At 37.1% G+C, this 22,925-nt stretch overlaps 1 protein-coding gene across 15 annotated transcripts in view; it reads left to right on the plus strand.

Moving 5' to 3' along the window:
* SORBS2 (sorbin and SH3 domain containing 2) overlaps positions 1-22,925 on the plus strand; it is a 194,106-nt gene that overhangs the window by 164,909 nt on the left and 6,272 nt on the right. For all 15 annotated transcript variants that reach the window (XM_045552364.1, XM_045552363.1, XM_045552368.1 and 12 more), the window contains 5 exons: positions 1,704-1,750; positions 5,285-5,399; positions 5,484-5,612; positions 8,356-8,556; positions 21,314-21,363. In XM_045552364.1, coding sequence (XP_045408320.1) covers positions 1,704-1,750; positions 5,285-5,399; positions 5,484-5,612; positions 8,356-8,556; positions 21,314-21,363 — 542 coding nt within the window. The remainder of the gene's footprint in view (positions 1-1,703; positions 1,751-5,284; positions 5,400-5,483; positions 5,613-8,355; positions 8,557-21,313; positions 21,364-22,925) is intronic.

Raw genomic sequence — 22,925 nt, forward strand, 5'->3', positions numbered from 1 at the left:
CCACAGCATATTTATAGCACTTGCCAGCCAAGCTGACACCCCCAACCAGTAAAAACCCAGACTGAAAATGTGAAAATAACCACTGAGGAACTAGAATCAGTTTTCCTGGCCTGAGCATCGGACCCGAAGAGGTTTGCTCTCTGACCCTGGCTCCAGGTCTTTCCCAGCTGTGGTCCAGTTTTGGCAAAGAGGCCTTTCCAAGTCTTGACCTGATGCTTTTGAATTAATAGGTGTGGTCTACAAGAGTCCTGAATTGGGCCACCTCATGAAGGGAGCAGCTTTCCTCTGTGCAATTTCCTGGCCCACTGGTCTAGGAGAAAGCTCTACGCCAACCATGTTGCAAATCAATACAAATCCTACATAAAAAAATTTTTGGCTGGGCACAGTGGCTAACTCCTGTAATCCTAGCACTCTGGGAGGCCGAGGCAGGAGGATCGCTCGAGGGCAAGTGTTCGAGACCAGCCTGAGCAAGAGCGAGACCCCGCCTCTACCAAAAAATAGAAAGAAGTTATCTGGACAACTAAAAATACGTAGGAAAAATTAGCTGGGCATGATGGCGCATGCCTGTAGTCCCAGCTACTCGGGAGGCTGAGGCAGAAGATTCACTTGAGCCCAGAAGTTTGAGGTTGCTCTGAGCTAGGCTGACTGACGTCATGGCACTCTAGCCTGGGCAACAGAGTGAGACTCTGTCTCAAAAAAAAAAAATTTTTTTTTTTGCTGACTTACTTTTGTAGGAGGAGTTTCCTGATAAAAGCCTTTAAATCAGCCCAGTTCTCAGGGACACTGCCCTTGGGAACCATGTGCCAACTGACTTTTCTATGGTTCTGCACCAGGGCTAGAGCTCTTGCTCCTTCTGTGTTGGAGCCATGAGGGTTTGATGGAAACTGAAAGCTGGGCTTGGACTGGCAGCCTCTCCCGGAGGATAGTACAGTGCCTGTGGGACCCCCAAAGAAGTCAGGAATGGTCCAGGTTCCTAAAGTTCACCACAATCACAGGGAAAGAGAATGGGGTGAAGAGATTACTGCTTGGTGGAGAAGGAAGAGCTGGTGTAGGTGACTATAGGGTGCAGGGTGCCTCGGGGAGATTTGTGGGCCCGAGTGTGAGGATGTGTACTGCTGTATCACGTCATCATGAAAAGAGAGCAGCTGGTGGACAGGGTGCTAGAGGATTCCACAACCCTTGAGGGAATGCAAGATGATCATGCCTATACTTTTGGCCACTAACCAGCCTCCTGGTGATTATTACTGAACTAATATTTCTTTGCTAATATGCTAATGTGTTTAGGGAATGGGATGATGACCTCCTTTATGGCTTCTGGTCCTTTTATTATGATTCAGGAAGAGTTATGTCCATCTGTAGAATGTATAGCTATTGACCCTCCACAATTATTCTAGGAAAAGCCTTTGTAACAGTCAAAATGACACCCAGGACAGAATCCTCTGCAGGCATTTTATTCTCCCATTATGGCATTAATCCACCTGAGTTCCTAAAAGGTGAAATATAACAGTGAATAGGCCCTTTATATTCCTGCTACAGCTTAAATGTCTAAATGCAGAATTAATGGATTTATTTGTAAATTCAATATAGGATTTACAGTATATATATTTAATCATTCCTTGAGGTTTTTTGCATGCTTGTGAAACTGCTTTCTTGAAGGAAAACCAAATTTTAAAGTAGTGCTAATTATTTACCTTCCTTTTCAGAAATTGCCTGCAAAAGCTGTTTATGATTTTAAGGCTCAGACATCTAAGTAAGTAAGATAAGCATTCATCATATGATTCAAGTTGACTTTCAATATGTTAGTAATGCTTTAAGAGATCACTATTGCAATGGGATGTGTTACAAATAAGGCCTAATTCCCAATGCGGCAATCTACTCTAATTAAATGGTTCCTTCAGAATTAACTGGAATAGGGTAATTTTATTTTCATTCTGAGTTTAGCTAAGAAACACTGAGTTTTAAATTACATTAAACATATTAGATAGAGCACAATGCATTCAAAAGGATAGATTAAAAAAAGAAATTAAGAATCTTTGCTTCTAGGATGGATTTAAAATAAAGTATTTGGGGTAATTAACCCTAGCTGGGGGAATTTGATAACATTTATTTATCCAGCTATATCAAGGATAGTATTTGGGGTTGATGGCTAGAACTGAGTACAAAGATTCATATAGTAAAACCTCTATCTCTCAACCTTCACAAGTTTAGAGATTCTGAGCCAAGTTCTCTCCCGTGCTCTTTTGGTGTTGGCGTTTTCCTGCTCCTGCGTTGCAATATTTCTTTTGCCTTTTTTCCTAGGAACTTGTTCATCAGATAGGCATGTGGTTGAGGAAGCTAGTACTAAGCACATGAGTAGACTTAAATAGCAGGAATCTGTTCAGATCTTTTGTGGCCCATGTGCACACACCTTACTTAAGAAACTTTGGTCTCCAGTAGAATTCAAGATAGATATTGAATTCATTGTAAATTGCCATTAAATTATACTGTGTTGTTTAAACTGAATATATATAATAATAAAAATATTTTATTCACAAAAATGCATATAATATGAATTAATAGTTCCAGAAACTGTGTCTGCCAAAAGACATATAAAAAATAAAAATCAGTCAGAATTTTGTACTGCCGCTGAGATAGGGGATGAACTAAATAAGAAACATGCTATTTAGAAATTCAATTCTATGTAAAAAATAAAACCCTAAAGAAAAACTTACATCTTTTTTTAGATTAGATAAGTAACATTTGCTTTGTTTCTCTTGCACTCTGGTCCTAATTTCTGTTCTTTGGATACAGTGTGACAATTTGCACAATGCATGTCAGTTTTAATAAAATGATGATACAGAGCACATACATTTCATTTCTTCTTTGTGACAGTCAATGATGGCTTCCTTACATATATAAAACCCTGCGGAATGGCAGGGGATATAAAATAGCAAGGGGATATAAAATCCACCCAGAGCTCACGGGTGCTTTGAGAAGTCTTAAAAAACAAGCTTTGGCAGGAAGATTAACATGCCCCATGGAAGGCAGGGGCTAGGTTGTGGGCTATGTCACTGGATTTTGAAGACCAAGCTCCTAACCTCCTGCATGGGCCACATCCTTACGTCCTCTTCAAGGCTTTAAGGGAAACTCACTCTCCCAAGCGCTGCCTTTGCCAAGGGTTGTCTGTTCTACCTCTACCTTTCACCAAGGTCACAACTAGGTCTTTCTAAACCAACAAAATGGAATTGTGTAAGCCTCCAGAGCAGCAGACTAAATAACCACCCATGGAAGCCATTTCATAATTTCAGCAAAGAAAAACATGTCTATCATAGCATAAATAAATTGGTCTTACTGCAGCTTAATCACATTCCTCTTATTCTGTTCTCGGGAGGTGTAAAGACCAGTCGTTCATCATAACCAGTGTAGTTTACGTATTTGACAAAAATCAAAGTGATGGGCTCTGTGTGGAGCTTTAAAAGGCTCACACACTCGGACAACACTGAAAGTTATGGAAGGACTAGCCACATTTTTAAGTCATTTCAATTAACAATTAGATGTGAGTGCTTTTTTGTGCCTACCATCTTATAAACAAGAGACAGATATATCTGTTTTAAATAAACATCTGTTTAAAAGCTATTTTTCTTAACCTAATTCAAGAAAGTCTAATAAAAAATAAATTTTAAAATACAGCTAACTCACGCACCAAGCGTAATATTTCAATTTTTAAATAGGAAAAAGAGACAACATACCCTTTCCAAAGCTTGTCAATGGCCACTATTCAAAAGTGGCAGGGGGTTGGGGGAAGCAAACTTATGAAAGTGGGACTCTTAAAAATTCTAGGTCTAAGATGAGAAGGGCACAATTTTGAAAACTGGAGAGTAAGACAGTTTTGTTTTTTCTAGATGACTTCAAAAATTTTAAATGACTATACAAATACAAAAGAGTTCTTTTCATATTTTAAAGAAAAAATTTGTCTCTAATTCACATGTATATTTAAAAAAAAAAAAACAAAAGCTAGTCTCATTTCCAGAAACAAAACATAACTGGAACAAATAAAACTGTTGGGTTGTAAACATTCAATATCTTGTTTTGTTTTGTTTTGCGTTTTTTACATCAGGCATTTGCAAGAGGGAAGTACTGTATCTGAATGTAAAGCTCTGAATCTTCTTTGTTTTTAGGGTTAATGAAAATTTAATGTACTTTCAATTGTGAAGATTTTAGCACTTTTAAATGTGTAATAATTCTTTTAATAGGCAACTTTTTAAAAATTAATTCTTTTAATTAATGAGAAATATTCTACATCTGATTAAACCTCTCTCCGTCATATAGTCTGCACTAATAAATGATCCAACTTAAAATTCTGAACTAAACAATACAGATAGATGATTCAGGAGTGGGACAGCAGTGTGTGGGAAAGTGGGGCTCTTGGGAAGAGATACAAATTAATTACCCTCCATCAAAGTATAATTATGGAGGCAAAATAATGAAACAACATAATTACCTGGGTGATAAAGCCAGGAAAAACTGATGTAGTGAGAGTAATAAATGTAGGCATGAATTATTCAAAATGAATAATGTCTTCATAACTTAAAGTGATAAATACTGAAATGTATCTACTGTCTTCTTAGAAACAGCACAAATGGAAAAATAGTTACTGTCTTAAAAAATATTTTTTTAAAAAACTAAAGATATAAAGAAGACAACAAACCTTGGTGTATGTCTTTGCACTTAAAATATATTTATCTTTGTGCCCCATTGAAAAATAAAAGTATAACAGAAATAAATTCTTTATCAAGATAGTCTATTTAAATACCTGTCAACCAACTTCAAAGATCCACAAATGTTTCCAGCATTGGCACTTCTGTTCAGAGGCTATAGTATATTTTCTGTTCCTTGTTGTAAGCTTTAACACATCATAGGGGCTTGGGGAATGGTAACTAACTTGCTAACTAGCTTCAGAACAAAAAATTCAGTGCAAAGCTAATCCATCATTTTGCCAAGCTCCAGAGAGCCTCTATTATAAATTAATAATTAGATAGCAATGGTCCATCCCCTTCTTTAAATTGTCTTTGATTTATATTTGATATAATGTTTATACTTGTTCTTTTTGAAATCATTTCCAAAATTATGATGTTATAAGTGAATTCTGAGAATTTGCAAGGAAAACTCTTATCTAACTGGGCTCAACAGATTTTTTAATATTGAAAATATATTTCCCAGACAAATACAGATCTAGTAAGGGTGTCAATTTTAAGAATAATTGCTATACATCAAGAAAAAGACTCTTTAAACATGTCTCTTCCAGGGAGTTGTCATTTAAGAAAGGAGACACCGTCTACATCCTCAGGAAAATTGATCAAAATTGGTATGAGGGAGAGCACCATGGAAGAGTGGGCATTTTTCCAATCTCGTATGTAGAGGTGAGTCCTTCCCCCTTCCCTCTTATGTTGTGGTTGTATCAAAAGTCACCACAGCTTCAAGAATAAGTATGTTTTCCTTCATAGAAACTCACACCGCCTGAAAAAGCCCAGCCTGCGAGACCACCTCCCCCAGCCCAGCCTGGAGAAATCGGAGAAGCTATAGCCAAATATAACTTCAATGCAGACACAAACGTGGAGCTGTCGCTGAGAAAGGTAACCAGGCTGTTTTCTCCATCGGTGCATTTGAAAAGACTGTGTATTTTCTAAACTAAAATAGGTTATCTTCTTCCTTAGACATTTTTGTGTTTTCCACATTTTCTACAAAGCACTCCTTAAAGCCGCCCAGAGTCACTGTTCCCTGCTGCCCCTGTGTCCTTTCAGATGAGGCTCCCTGGGGGGTGCCCAGCATCTCTGAGACACTCCTTCTGTGGCCCAGCCCCATGCAGCAGGGCCCCAGGGCCCCTCCACGGGGTGCCTCAGGCTGAATACCTAGGAGACATACACGTGGGAACATCAAAATGAAAACGCGCTTTGATGCACTTCAAAATATTGTAATTCTGCCACCTTATTCTTCAGTCTTTTAACAGTGAGATGTTCCAATACTTAGTTTCTCTATCTTGGAATCGGGGTGGTCCCATAGCAATGAGCTCCTCCCTGCCTGGGGGCCTTTCTATGAGCATCTGTGCATCTGACCATCCTTCCTTGGACCTCCTTACTGACCCCAAATTTCTCTAGCAACCTATCCAATTCTAGCATGTCTTCTTAAGAATATCAAAAATGACTCTTGTAACTTGCTACTTTGCATAGCTGAGGATGATAAATGAACTATTTTTATGGCTTGCTAAACAATGATATACTTGTTTGAGGGAGCTGCTTGTCTGCACCTAATACTGACTAGCTAGTAATATTTAGGGTGGTCCTGGGACCTCCCCTGCCTACTGGTGAAATCCTTCCCCAGGTGCAATGAAGGGAAATACCACAGTTCTGGTCCTAGCAGGACAGCATCGAATTTTCTTCTTTCAGTCCCAATTCTGCATCATCAACTGAGTTTCTTCCCCTCTCCAGGCTGTGCCACCCGGCATGGAGAACCACACTCAGCATTGCGTGACTTCTGTCATCTTCTGTTTTGTGCTTTAAAGAATGGCTTCTCCAGTGCATTTCAAGCCACAGCCTGTTCTTGGTGAATTAGAAAAATCAGTGCAATTTTACAATTTGGGAAGATTCACTTTTCTTTAGTATGTTCTGCTCAGAGGTAGTGAAACATGCTAAATAAACCATCTAGCCCATCTAGCATTTTGACAAAAAAGAAAACTTTCACCTTTAGTAGCACCTGAAGAAAGGCTGCCTATTGGACTGAAGCGATTGCCTGTGTGGTGTCTCCATGACACTATCGAGTGCAGGTGCCCAAATTTCTGTGTCACCTGCTAAGTGCAGCTGCAGCTTCTGCTGTTTAGCAATAACTTGCCTACTTATTTCTGGGTTATGTGTGGTTTTGAGTTAAAATTCAAACTGGATTCTGTAGCATTGGCTTTGTCACTGTAGGTAGCAGGAATAGTGACTGTAGAAAGTTCTATTACAAAAGCTGGCCAGGCACAGTGGCTCATGCCTGTAATCCTAGCCCTCTGGGAGGCTGAGGCGGGTGGATCACCCGAGGTCAGGAGTTCGAGACCAGTCTGAGCGAGACCCCGTCTCTACTAAAAATAGAAAGAAATTATATGAACAGCTAAAATATATATATATAGAAAAATTAGCCAGGCATGGTGGCGCATGCCTGTAGTCCCAGCTACTCGGGAGGCTGAGGCAGGAGGATCGCTTAAGCCCAGGAGTTTGAGGTTGCTGTGAGCTAGGCTGATGCCACGGCACTCTAGCCCGGGGAACAGAGCGAGACTCTGTCTCAAAAAAAAAAAACAAAAAAAAAAGCCAAGAATTCTATTTGAGTATTAGTGAGGGGTATGGCATGGCCCCCACCTAATCAAAATGGATGCTGGTGTTACCCTGTTCCGATGCACACCAGGTGGATGTCAGCCCGGGCCACCGCTATGGATATTCTAGGATGCTGTCTTTGTGCCCATCCCTTTAGTTCACTCTTTGTCGTGACTTAGCACATGCAGATTAAAGAAGAAAGACAGTGTGCCATTCAACATTATCTCTTCTAGAGGTTGATTCTGCAGCCCATTTCAGACACATCCTCAGGGCAAGCTATGGTGCATTTTCAGTAGCTCTTCCTACAGAGGTCCAAAGCTTTGAGTCTATTGCAAATAGGATGATACCACTGTCACTGAGATGTTACCTGTTATACTAAGCTGCTTTTTGAAATAACTTACACAAACCATTTCACAGAGAACCAATATGAACATGTATAAGCCCATTCACATTAACCAAGCATCCTTGGGGAAGATTCTGATGTTATAAATGGATAATTTAATTGCACATATGTTGATACTCTATATTTTTCTAGTAAACACTAGGGCCTTACTTGCATTCCCTGATTAAACAAAACCTGGAGGCCAGGCGCGGTGGCTCACGCCTATAATCCTAGCACTCTGGGAGGCCGAGGCGGGAGGATCGCTTGAGATCAGGAGTTCAAGACCAGCCTGAGCAAGAGCGAGACCCTGTCTCTACTAAAAATAGAAAGAAATTATATGAACAGCTAAAAATATATATAGAGAAAAATTAGCCGGGCATGGTGGCACATGCCTGTAGTCCCAGCTACTTGGGAGGCTGAGGCAGAAAGATCGCTTGAGCCCAGGAGTTTGAGGTTGCTGTGAGCTAGGTTGATGCCACGGCACTCTAACCTGGGCAGCAGAGTGAGACTCTGTCTCAAAAAAAAAAAAAACCTGGAGATATAAAATATTCCCAGATGGAAAACTATTGTTTATTAGAGAACACTGACAGTTATATTGTTTCATGTTATTGTGTCTCTATGTATAATGCCTTTTCCTAATATTCATTACAGGGAGATAGAGTTATTCTTCTTAAAAGAGTTGATCAAAATTGGTATGAAGGTAAAATCCCAGGAACCAACAGACAAGGCATCTTCCCAGTTTCCTATGTAGAGGTCGTCAAGAAGAACACAAAAGGTGCTGAGGACTACCCTGACCCTCCCATACCACACAGCTATTCTAGTGACAGAATTCACAGCTTAAGTTCAAACAAGGTAAGAAGATATTCTATCATGTTAATGTAATATGGGGAGCTGAGTGTAAGATAATCAGTATGTGATTTTAAAATATTAGAGAGACTAGATTAGAACATTACATCTATCGCAAAGAAAGGGATTTATGTATTATCTTTCTACGTGTGTGAGTACCATGTCAGTAAATATAATTTAATTTTTCTCAAACAAGTGCTGGCATAAAAATGTAATGCTTAATTTTGCCAATTTCATTTTCAAGTTAAAATATTGAAAGAGAAAGAGAAAACATTAGTATCATAAAACTTTATATGATATATATCTGTATTTCTGTTTATCTAAGTGTTTTCTGAAGCTTGATTTTATACATATGTAAATTTTATTCAAATAATATGATTATATATAAATAAATATAATTATACATGCAAATGTGCATATAAAATTATAATTTATATGTACAAATATATATAAACACATACTACATAAAATACTATATACATCCCAAAATGATACCTCTCAGGAATACAGGGTTATTAGATTGACAAAATTCTATAAAAGTCTCAGAGGTTTTTTTAATATGGAAAGAGCTAGAGTGAAATTTTTTGATTAAGGTCTATAAGTCAGTTGTTTATTAGTTTGAATGAAAATGTTGTAGGTTATTAGAAGTCTTCAAATTTATTTCATTAGTTTTAGGACAGTTTTATTGTCTCATTTGAAGTAGTAGCTAAAGATGATTATCTTTCTTAATATGTAATTTGACAGTGACTTTGCTTCCTGAATTGGTTAATTAGGAAAGGCTATTCACTTTCTATACTCACAGTGTGAATTTTCTTCTCATTTTTCTGTTGATTTATATTCTTTTTATTGATGGTATTTAAGAGTTTTTTTCTTCTTATTAACTTCAAAGTATATAACTTTAAGTTGCAAGAAATTACTTCCAAAATATTGTAAGTACTTCCCAACATTTAAAAAAAAGTATAAAGTTGCACAATTTATTAATTATTTTAATTGAAATCAAGGCTGGGACATGGAAAATTAAAGCATCTGGGGCTAGTAAAATAAAATCAGTATTTCAGACATTACTAAAGTATGAAGTCAGGTCATGTTCCAGTGCAAGACAAGATCATCTCAAGACAGAGTCTCCAGGGACCTAAACTACTCCTTGAAAATGAGCCTTAGAAGGATTTTACATAAGTAAATGACCTAAGAATCTGCTATCTTACGAGGGCCATTTCCTTTTAAAAGGGATAAGGCAAGGTATTTTATTTATTTTAATCCTCTTTAAGACCAGGTTTCAGTTGTGAGTTAATTACCCTCCATCCTGTATCATTGGATAAATGGAACAGTGTAGTTCTATCCAATTTTGTTTGATTGATTATAAAGTTTTCCAGAATCTTCTTAAGTATATTTACTTCGCCACCAGAGCTTAGCATTTAGAGATCAACATCCTCCCTCCAGTAGTTTCTACTTGGAAAAAGATAAGAATCTTCATCCATGTATTTGTCTTACTCACCATTCAGTCATCTTAAAAGAACTACCAGAGAAATTTCAAAGCAACTGTACCTTCAAATAAAATGTTATAAGGAAGAAAAGCATGTATGTGCAAAGGCTTATTTAAACACATTTAAGAAATTCTTCCATATGCCCTAATTATCAATGACAATGTAATATTTTAGAACACAATGTTTTCATCTTCAGTGTGTATGCAATTTAAATGTAATTAAATGTATCTTCAGCTTTTTCTTATAATACCAGATTTTAAATAGAGGAATGTACACATTTCACCAATAACTAATTAGTGTTTTGTTCTCACTACTGGGAAAAAATATATATTGAAAAGCTTATGCTCATAACTTAAAAGAAATACTTAATGGTTTTATTCCAATTCATAATCCATGCTATGATGGCATTGGCTTAATGAAGGAAACTCCTCAGTAGCGTTGCATTAAATCATTTTCAGAAAGAGAACTATTATGTAATTCTAAATGATGATATCCAAAATATACTAAGTATTACATATCCTGTTTTCTGATTTTACAAATAGAGGAAAGAACTCATTAATGATTTAGGAATCACTCTTTGACACATTCAAATTACATTTCTTGACAGATTATTTCTATTTTAGGGGAGACTGAAATGTAAGTTGATATTATTTCTGATATTTCTGCATTTAGTACAACAGAATCTAATTCTAATGCTTTTGGAAGACAAGATGATTGTATGATTTTTATATTATAGGTGTATTTTTGTGATATATGGATACCAGGATACTTAATTTGACTTTCAGTATAAGTCAAAATAAGTATAAGTCCATTGTGAAGCTAAGCACTTTCAATCTGCTGACATGTATATTGGTGACGATGGTGGTAATGGCACTAGAGTTGTAACAGCAGACAGCAACAGTGATAGTGGTAGTAATAATGATAATGGAATTTAAAGCTCTTTCTTCCTAATCCACATAATATTCCTTCCCATGAGAGAAAGTGAAAGTGAAAAGTAATGATCTTGAATTACTAGATAGTTCACAGACATTCAAAATCTATCAAAAACTTTTGTGCTATATAGCAAAGGGCATAAAATAGAACTCTAGACAATAAAGGAACTTCTGTAGTCTCTCAAATGAGAATGAGGTAGTTTATATCTTATTAAAAACTCAACATCTACAGAACTTAATGGGAGTGGCTCTCCACCCAGACACAAACCACACGTTCAGTCTCGCTTTATATCAGGAGCTAAGCACCCTTGAGTCCTGAATCTTGTATTAAGATGTTCATATGAGTTTTGTGACACATTTATGCCACCCCATGTGAAATGACTTTTTTAAAAAAAGGCTAAATAAATTAAACTAATGCCCTATTTCTATTATTGGACACAGAAGTCAAAAGTTAAGTGGGGAAAACATCATGTCCTTATACACACGAAGGCCCCAGAACCAAGAGTGCTGGCTCCATGAGTAAAGCGTTGTCCTAAACAGTCAGCTAGAAAGTGCATCTCCAGAATCTTTTTGAAGATTTTTTCTTTCCAAACCAAAGGCATCTACCTAGAAAGAATTAAAGTGAAAGGTTGTCCATCGACCTCTCTCAAGGCCTTTATACCTACAGCATGTACCGTTTGTTTCTAGTCCAGCAAAGACAGATAAATGTATTAGAATGTCAGTAGGTGGCACTTCTAGAACTACTTGTAATGAATTGTATAAAAATTTAGATTTACTGTTTTATTTAATGTATCTAAAATATATTGGTGATATTAAGATACACAGAAGTATCCTTTTACTTTAGGAGATTAAGCTTCACAAATTAGACTTCCCCAGGTTTACATAAATGTCAAGCTTTCGAGAGAGAACGGGAGTCTTAGCAGAAGTTTACTCTTCCATTAGCATCATATGTGCCTTTTCTTTGTAAACAATGACTTTGGATTTTTTTCTAAACTTTGAAACAGTAGTTATGTAAGTTCAGTTTCCATTCTGATCGTGGCATTCTGTTCTGGAAAAATATTTTTCAGAATGTATTCACCTAGAAATGTGTTAATTTATAATGGCTTAAAATATTTTATACCCTATATTCTAGTCACCTTGCAAACTTAAGTGAGGAAATTGTGAAAGCTGAAATGATCGGGCACTACTGCAGGAACAAAGAATGCTAAACACATTCAGGAAATAAAAAAGACTTAACTGCTAGTTTTCATTCTACATTAACATTTCTTCAGAGTGATCTATATTACTAAATCAATATCTGGAAACCTACAATATCTTTTAAACATAGTTTCAAATGTAGACTATTAAATCAAATCTCTTAAGGTGTCCATTCTCATAATCTCTATGACAGCTTTGTCTTGTTTGACATTTAAGACCCCTTCCAAACTAGTATTATAGTTTTATTTTTGAAATAACTGTTCTACTTAACATAAATGATTTCATGTGATTAAATTTCAGCAAAATATCTTCAAATCTAGAGAGAGGTCTTGAAAATATCTTCAAATCTGTGTCTGTTATAACATAAAATTACTTTTCTATTCACTGCCACATCTTTCCTGCATTTCTCCATCTCTGTGCTTCACTGCATTATTATTTTTCTTGTTTGTTTTTTTTTTTAAACTTCATAATCACTGCTCATTTCTAAGTTGGCTTCCAGTGAACCAGCCCCTCCTCCCACGCACCAAGTGTCACCTGGCTCAGGAGCAGGAGCTCTCCAGGGAATTGCCCAGGGCTGGCTGTGCCTGACAGCTGTGCACCCACCAGCAAACCCTTTGGCCCCAACACCATCTCTTTTTCTGGACAAATTCTTGGAAGAATTGGAGAAGTTTAGTGCTTTAACTTTATTGGCTGATGAAGCCAAACCAACTATCCTAGAGGAGACTGTCCTTGAAATTAAGGAGGAGCCCTCTGTCCTCCTCCCACTGCCCCCAGCATCTGTACCTGCTGAATCGCCTCAATCTCTGTTACCTGTCCCCCGCACGGCTGCAGCCTGGCCTGACGCTGCAAAGCCACTTCAGGACCCCAGAAAGACAACTCAAAACAAATGTGCAGATATGAAACAAATGCAGAGGAGCTTTTCAGACCCTAAAAAGGTGCCTGAGGTCCTAGGTGATAAGTTTGTGGCCTCCACATGCACCGGTATGGGTTCTCTGCCCATACCCCTCCCTGCCATTGGAGAGGAAGAGGAGGAAATCTGTGAGGGAGTTATGTCAGGCCTCCCGAGAGGGCGGCTAGAACCTCAAGAACCAGATACCTTGTGGTGTGGCCACGATGGTACAGAGGTGACACCAAGCCTGCACATCGAAGAGGAAGAAGAGGAGGAGAAACCTGACTGCTTAAAATATCCAGTAGTCACCCACACACATCCTAGAGTCCCTAAGGAGGACAGCAATGCAGCAAAAACCAGTAATGAGGTATTTTAACTTTGCCTAATTACTGAAGAACTAACCAGTCTTATGATGATTAGCTAGTACAATTAATCATATTAATAAGCATCTACTTTGACGCTGCCTTAACAGGTTTTCTTACCAAAAAAACCAAGCACTGTATAAACCAGGGATGGAAAGGTATATGAAAACACATTATATTTCAATTAAATGTTGTAAATATATAATTCAATTATCCCATTATTTTGTATGAAATATCTAAATTCATATTTTAAGTCTTTATAATTTATATATTCTTTCTAATTTTAATATGTTAATAATGATAGCTATAGCCAAGCTATTACTGAGTGTCAGACACTATTCTAAGAACTCTATATCTTTAATTTTCCAAACCCAGTGAGGTGTGTGATATTAATATCTCCTCTGTGGAAATGATGAAATTCATGCACAGAGATTAGTCCAATTCGAGGATGAGAAAACTATACACCGTACCTTTGATGCAATGGCACTTTGCAAAATAATACTACTAATGAAGAAAGAAAACAAAAAAGAAAAATAGCACAGCAGTCCCCTTGTGACATTTTTGAAGAGATCATTCTCTCCTAGTTGGTAACTACTTAAGAACAGGGTCTTGCATCTTCATCTCACAAAGAACCTTGAACAATGGTTTTAATCAACAAAGGGAGAAAATACCCTGAAACTTTTTCTTGTAAACTTCTCTCTTCAAAAAAAAAAGAAAACTCTCAAATATGCATCCTGAGAATTAAAAAGCAAGTATAATAACTGGCAAATATTGAAATTATGAAATAAATGAATGGTTCACATTATGCTACTCGACAAGTCATTTCCCCCACGGTTCCTCAGTTTCAAAATAACCCAGCCAAGCCTGCGTTTGTGTAAAACAAACACATGATTTAATAACAGAGATCATTCACTGCAGTCTGGCAAATATGTCTCTAAGTTAATTATTTCAATAACGAATTTTCCTTCAATTTAATCCCATTCAAAGGCATTTCAGCTCTATGCCTGTCATCCTTTAGTCCTACTGAAGTCCTCTTAAGCCACATCAAATACCAGACAGTATATTGCCAGATCTTGTCCGCTATTGGAAAGAAAATAAAACATACTGACACACAAGAAGGTGAGCTTATTCACTGTCATGTTAAAGATCTTGCTTTGAAAGAATACAAAACAATCAAGCCTGTAGTTAGGGCAATATTCGGTATTTAATTATGCTTTTCCCCCTTCCCCCCAAAAGCTTTTTCTTCTTCTTAGGTGTTTTGTTAGAAAATTTTGCCTCCAACAAATGTTTGACACTTTCCATGAAACTTGATAGATATTAAGCCAAATTTCCCTCTCCTGCACCTTCCATCTCTTCAATAAGCACAAAGAAACAGGTCAGGTCTAAAGGTATCCAGAACCCAATTGTTAAGCATTCTACGATAAGGGTGTGTTCTTAGCCATCTCTATTGCATTCAAGCATCTTCTCCACGCTAACTTCCCTCTACAACTCTTTCTCTGCTATGCCTGTGAGTCCCATATGAACGTACCAACTGATGCCTGCTGTGTGCAAACTGTATGAGCAGCCAGAGGAGCTGCGTGCAGACTGTAACCCTTCCCGCCCTGCTGTGATTCAGAGTTTGGCATGCTGCGTGTGCATGGAAAAGTCAAAACAGGAAAACTCCTCCTGAAGGCTGTATAATGAAGATGAGAACTAATTAACTTCTTATGCCTTTTCCAGGCTGACTTAAAAAGCGAGATATTTGTCCTGGGTAAGCCTCCTCGTAGCCCAGTGATGTCTAGGAGATCCTGCGGCTCGCCTGTCAGAGGGCTCAGCGGTTCCCACAGGGTAGGGTCAGCACGCCCCCGCCTTGTGGCCAACCCTCCCACCCCCTGTTCGGTGGACCGGCTCTTTCTTAGTTGTCTTTGCTGTGAATTGGCCATAAAGTAGAGCTGGAGACACTCTTGAGGTGAAGTGATCATCATTTCATGATGAGCTATGAAATCAGATCAACACGAAACTCCTATCCTAAGTCTTTGGGTAATGTGCTTCCCTTTTATGTGTGTGTGAGGTTTCCAAAATCCAAGAAGACATGATCACATTCTCCACTATACAAATTAGGGGGTAGCGTGTGTTGTTTTCTACATCTGTCTCCTATTTCTATGCTAAATCAGTGCTTTCTAGTCGCTGTTTTTAGTGCAGAGAGCAAAACCATTGCCAATCATATGCAGTGCTGAACTCACTCACATACTTCCAGTAATGTTTGATTCTGTGTCGTTCAGTTTATTTGGATTTTTCTTTCTTTCTTTCTTTCTTTTTTTTTTTTTTTTTTGAGACAGGTTCTTGCTCTGTCACCCAGGCTGAAGTGCAGTGGCACGATCATAGCTCACTGGAGCTCAAACTCCTGGTCTCAAGCCATCCTCCTGCCTCAGCCTCCCTAGCAGTTAGGACTACAGGCATGTGCCATAACACACAGCTAATTTTTTTTTTTTTTTTTTTAGAGATGGGGTCTCGCTATGTTGCCCAGGCTGGTTTCAAACTCCTGTCCTCAAGCAATCCTCCCATCTCAGCCTCCCAAAGTTCTGAGATTACAGGAATGGGCCACTGCGCTGGGTCTATTTGGATTATTTTTAATCCATGATCCTTGTTTAAAAGTCTTTTGCTGCTCTGGTGATATGTGCTACATTCACTCGATATCCCTTTTCTCCCCATTACTGCTTTCTGGACTCTACATACTCCCAATTTCTTGATGGATTTGATTAAACTTAAAGGTCAAATTACTTTCCCTTGAACTACTCAATTCCATAACGTCCACAGCACTTTAAAACAAATGGACTCTAAATGGTACTATTGATTCTGATGAATGAGGCCAAGGAGTTTGGAAGTTTTCATCTGTGCATATAAGTCGCGATTCCTGTCACTCTTTCTGTTTTAATGGACCCTGGTTTAACCTCAGCTGATTTATCACACAGCTATGGTTCTTCATTGAAAAGTTCTCAAGGGTTTGATTTAAAAGACACTTTGCTTTTCCATTTTTTTAAATGTAGTACTGTTCTGTGTTTATGCCGTTTTTGTGCTTTTTGCTTTGCATAGTAAGACCTCATTTTGTTGCTGAGGCAGAGATTTGTGTTGCCATAGAAAGAGAGGAATGTCAGTTTGCAGAGATTCTTAGACTCCACTGAACTGCCTTCCAGAGTCAAAACAGAAAGAAAGCTCTTTCTGCAATGAATAGGGCCCATCCATAAATTTCCCGTAAGTCAGTAAGATAGTACGCTTCGGGGCACCGTAAGTTTTTTCTTGGCCAGATTTTACATTGTGTATTTGTATCTTAGACTACATGTGTTTGTGTGGACCATAAATATTCTATTTTCTTTAAATTTATGCAAAATCGTATTATACCTTTATGGTTTAAGAAGGAAAAATAATCCTATAACATAAACATTGTTATTAGGAGAATTCCATCTAGTTCTGGATGAAAAGTACTGAAACTAGCATTTTATGGAAAAAAAAAAGGTTTTAGAACTGCTTGTAATGCTTTCAAAGATTTTTCCTCATTACTATTTAAAGTAACAGTCAATCCTTATTTGAGAATTATCTAATACTGGATCTAGCTAATCCTCCAGTGATACCTCTTCAGACACATAGATAAATAGATGACTTTCAGACAGACTGTATCTCACTATCTGAGATGGGGAAGTATATATTTCACTTACGTCAGAGATTCTAGAATATTTCAAACCAGCTTACTTAAGAACCGTGGCTTGTGATTGATTCTGGCTTTTGAAATTAGCATGTGTTTAAAACCTGTCTCTTTTCGGTCAATTTTTGACAATATTAAAAAATAGCTGCACTAAAGCAGAAAGAAACGATTGTCACATTGCCAAGAAAAACGTTAGATATTTAGGATAGCATGAAAACAGCAGGATATTTCATTGGATTTTCTCATTTTTATTGTACTCTTAAGACTCATCAAGGAAATATAAGCATAATATAATTCTCGCTCAAAATTTCCAGCACGGTGATTGTAATGTGTTAGCTTGAAAACCATATTCCTAAGATCACAGTTCATGTAAGCCTCTGAATGTCACGAATGTATTTTGTTCTATATTTATCTTAAAACTGCTAAGAAGTTATGAGTAATAGAAATGCCTGAGCAGATAGCTAAAATAGAAATGAACACAGACCAACAAATACTGGTGGCTTACAAGTGATTCCGTCTCAAGAATTTAAAACGTGGGAAGGGAATAATGTAGTCAGAAAAACAGGTGAATATCTATTCCACATCACTTTGTGGTCTTTGAAATATTCTTCCAAAATTAATCCAGGCTGAAAGGAACTTAGAGCTAACTGCAAGCAAAAACTCGTAGCTTGTTGCTGCCACAGCTCACCATTAGGTGGCAACAGAGTGCAGAAACGCTACAAATCTGCTTCAGGTGCGTGCACACTGAGGGACAACACCAGCAGGGACGGCAAAAGCTAGTCTTCTGACCTAAGTTGCTTGAATACCCATACAGAACATACACACTACCTGAGGGACAAAATAGGATGCTGATTTGAACCAATTAGGCCATAGATTCACCACAGTAATCTCTCATGCAATACAAAGTGTGAGTCAAAATTATTATTCTGTTTCTTTTTTTCCTATTTGTCATATTAAGAAATTATCCAATATCTTTGATTTTGGCTTACCAATTTGCAAAATGAAGTTGAATTATTCCATTATGGTTTTTACATGACTGAGACACGTAAGAATTAACTGACCGATGTCAGTTGTCACAGCTCTCTGACAACTGCATGTGTAGGGCTGGTGGTGGGCACCTTTTGCATGTCAGAGGAAACATCTGTGGGCATGTGGATTCCTTCCTGGGAACCCTGAGGGGGTCAGACTGTCATCTGGTCCAACTCATTGATTTTTGAGATAGGGAAGCTAAGGTGCAGCCCCAAGGTTATATAGTAATGCCAAAAACAGAAAGACATAAATATGCCCTCATAAATAACTATTAGTGCTATTTATTCCTCTATTGGTCAAATACTTTTAAAAATAAATTAATTCAAATACAGTAATTGGTCAACTTTCCTTAAAACTGGTTCCTAGTTATCCACATTAACAAGGAGGTGATTCCTGTTGAAGGTAAGCTTCGAAGAGTTCTAAGACTCACCATTATGAGAGATGCACAACTTCTCTGCTAATAAAAGCTGTGATCAATTCTGGCCTGAGGATGTGAACAGTATAGAAAATGGATGATTGGGGGGAAAAACAGGGGCAGGGTTTAAAGGATATGAGGAAAGGAAAAAGACATTGGGAACAGGAAGTAAAAGCAAGGATATTGCTAGCTGCCACACCCCAGAACACAAGACCTGTGTGATTCAGGGAGCCACACACTTGCAGCAATAGCCCAATTTGCATAATTGTCAAGGGGACAGTTCATTTGCATGATTTATGAGGTAGGTTGAATTGAAAGAATTAAACCCATAGAATTATAATGATGATAACTGAAAGAGGATATATAGACTTTGAATGTAGATTGTTTTATATTAATGAACAATTTGATTTTTAAAATAGGATTAACACATTAACGTAAGGCAGCAATGAAATGAGACCAACCAGTTTTACCAAGCACTGAGTGCTGTGACACAGAAGTTAAAGGTTTTACTCAAATTAAAAATATTAGAATGATTTAAATGTGTAGAAACAGGCACACCATTTTTAGAGCATAATAAAATATATTTTATGAAAGATTTTCTCTTAAGACAGGAATAATATTTTCTTATTTATAACTCTTATACATTGCAAATGGTGCTGTTATTATTTTTGTGAGAGAACAGTAGCTATCTTGGTATGCGATATAAAATATGGCATATTAGACTTTTTTTGAGTTATTTTTGTGTACACAGTATTTTTTAATGGCTAACATGAACATTTTCAAAATCATATGGCTTTAATGTATACTCTTGGGCCAGAAATTCTACTCTGGGAATGTATTCTATGGAATAGTTTAAAAGAAGAAAATAGCTCTTTGTATAAAAATGTTTATATCATTGTTCTTTATGATAGTAAAAAAAAAAACTAGACAAATCTTAACTTCAAAAAATAAGAGAGAACTTGTTAAGAAAACTATGATATATGGACTCATACATGAGGGAACATTATTCTTCAGTAATTTAAAATGAAAAAGAAGACTGAGAAAAAAACTGGAAAATTATTATAAAATAGTACTAATGGCAATTAATAGACACAAATCTTACTCTGCAAAAAGTTTTATACACATATAAACTTTTGTTGGATTGGAGGAGAACTTGAAGAAATGTAATAGGATATAGGCTTATGAATAACTTACATTTTTATATATTTAAATTGATTTAATAATATCTTCAATTAAATGACCTTTAAAATGACTGGGAAATGATTTAGTCTTAATCTTTCCTAAAATAATATATATTTTATATTTAAATATATATTTAACATATATTATAATTTTAATAATAGATACACTGTTAGTAGTTTTATATTGATTTATAGAAGTAAACTATTTTAAGTCACACGTGTCCAGTAATTCTTATCCACTTTTTAGTTCTAAGTATTCCATGCTCAGACTGTTGAATGAAATTTCTAAGAATACTGTTAGTAAATACCTCCGATTAATAGATTCAAAGCTTAAAGTTTTAATAATGTGAGTGCCGGTCTTATGCTAGATAGACAGCATGGATAGAAAGGGGGTGGGTAAAGAATTTAGGAAGAGAGCAGATCATAGACTCATAGGCTGAAAAGAACCCCGAAGTCCCCATCCAAGCTGAGACCAGTGTGGTTTCTACAATTTGCAGGAAAAAGAAATTTCCAACCTGTCAGTAATCCACACATAACTATGCAAATCCAAGAACCAGTCCTGATGTCTAAGGACATGGATCTAATACTAATTCAGTCGTCTCCAAAAAGTCACTCATATAATTGCCATGCAAACTCTGATTTTGTTATTTAACCATGTGGCTATCATTTAGAAGAGAGAATGCTTTTAAAATGTATTGTGAATGAATTGTATGCATTTTTCTCTAAAAGATACCATGTAGGTAGTCAGTATAAATTACACTGAGTGTATGTATTCAACAAACATGTTAACTTTCATTCATTGAAATTTTAATGTGGATATGTGGGTTGCTAAGGCTTGTCATTTCCAATATTATAAGTATCTATTACAGATACTGGTCTTGATGCTTAGTTTAAAAAGAAAGGAAACTCTTTTGAGAGTTCAGTGCACTGGAAATTTCTACCAATATTTCTCTTCTAAGGTAAAATGTTACATGTTACCTGCATATTGTTTGTTGCATTCTAAAAGTTCTCTGTTTTCTCTTTTAAAAAATGCATGTGTTTTCCCCACATTGAGAACAGAGAATGTTAATTCAAATGTAGCATGGGATGTCTGCCTATTGATATTTCCATGTGTACTGTATGTGAAAATGTCGTCTGTGAAGGAAAAGTTTAAAGAATGAATGTGGGTACTTTGCTGTTAAACTAAATGTGGTTTATTTTCTGCTTGTTTGAGAAAACTCTGGAGAATACGGTTGTATGAAGGTGTCTATACTCCCTATTCCAGTGGTTTGCTGTCCATGTTCTTGCCGTATTCCTGGCCTTTGAAAAATCAATGGGACAAAGCTCCAACTTTTCTTTAAAGCTTGAGCAGACTAGATTGTAGATGTGTTCAAAAACATTTGGACCTGGGTTATTTTGATTTACTTTAAAGCACCCTTCAAAATATTTTAATTATGAATCCTGCAAAAAAACCCTTTATTTGGTTTTTTCCTTCCTCTTGGTTTTTTACAACAGGAAATATTAAATGTCAAGAAAAGTACCATGCCATTATCCAAATTATCTTTTAATTAGTACCAGTTTAAACATTGATTACATTGAAAATCATTTCATTTCAGCCACAGCGTCCTGTGTTTACTCATGAAAACATTCAAGGTGGGGGGGAACCGTAAGTATTCCTCTTATCTTCTAAATTCAAGACTAACCTTGACCCACAAAATGGAAAATTGATGTACTAAAATCAAGTTGTACAGTCACTTGTACAACCTGGCAAGTGAAAGAGATGGAAGTCACTAACATGAGACAGCCTAAATTAAGAGAAATTGCAATAGTCCCCATCTTTTGTGACAGGATCAGAAACTAATTTTAAGAAGAAACCCATGGTTTTACAAGAAGGTTTTAATTTATGCACTAGGAAAACCTTCCAATTTTGCAGTGATTCCTACGATTTACTCCTGACTCCTCTGCTCTGCCGGCCATGTAACTAGTGACTACAGCTTTAAAGACACACAGAAATATTCTAACATTGTTTTTATACTTATTTGGAGACTGTAAAGGTAGGCCTAAATGTAAACATAGACCTAAAGTGATGTTAATGACATAATTCCAAAGTGACATGCTTAGAAGGACCTTTTGAAAATGACAGTATTAAAACACTCATTGTCACTCAGTAACATGCAATTCCTTCCACAGCACCAGGACAACGCCTTCTCAAACTTCCTTTTCAAATTCTCTCTCCTTTCTGATAGATAAGTTAAATCAACCTGAAGGAGTCACACATTGTCTTTAAGATTCTCTTTTTGTGTGTGTCTTTTTCGGCCCCGTTTTGGCCATGAAAGATGTTCAGGGGTTGTGCACTTCTGGCTACTGCCTGCCCTGTGAGTCAGGAGCTAGCCCCCTGGCAAGCTGCAGTCATGGACCTAATCCGTGCCAGGTGTGCCGAGCACACACAGGGAGGCCCAGCCCACTGCCACACTCTGCTCACCTGGACTCTTCCTCGTGGCAGGTCCTGGCGAGTGGCCGGGTCCCTCCTCAGTCCTCACAGGCCTGAAACTTAGCGACTCTCGCTGAGCAGAGTTCAGCCACAAAGGTGTTCTTATCGAGGGAAAGTCTCTGTAGTAGAAAGAACAGACTAGAAGTAATAATGATTTAAAATGTCACTTAATTGGAAAACTTTACATACGACTTGTAATTCTAAAGTCTTTGTTCTCTTATAAACACAAATGATGATGGAATCATATCACAAAAAATAAATTCCAGCGCTATTTAGGTTTATTGCATTACCAACACCTTATATGAAACAGCTCTGAAGGAGTTTCTGAATGAAAGCGTGTGTTATATTACACCGTTTTGTGTGATGTGGAGTTGATACATCCAGCCGTGGTCATTTGGTTGTTAAGAAACCACAGAGGCCACAGGTGGGAGGAAGACACATTTTCAAAGTCCTGCTTTGGACATTACACAACATTCTTGGTTAAGTTTCTATTTGATTACAGCCTGAATTAGTGGGATTACAGAGTGTCACTTAATCTCTTTGATTTAAAAAATATAATAGGTTTTGAGCGAAAGTAGGAACATAATGTTCTGTCACTACAACTCAGAGTTTTGGTGAAATCAGTTCTGGAAAAAAGTGCAAGTTATAGAGAGGGTTTCCAGTTTGGCTTAGCATTTCCTACTCGAAAGACAGGTTTGTTTTTGAGGCATCCTGACCCCACCACCATCATTCATCTC

This window comes from Lemur catta, chromosome 5 (assembly GCF_020740605.2).
Source record: "Lemur catta isolate mLemCat1 chromosome 5, mLemCat1.pri, whole genome shotgun sequence".
Classification (NCBI taxonomy): Eukaryota; Metazoa; Chordata; class Mammalia; order Primates; family Lemuridae; genus Lemur; species Lemur catta.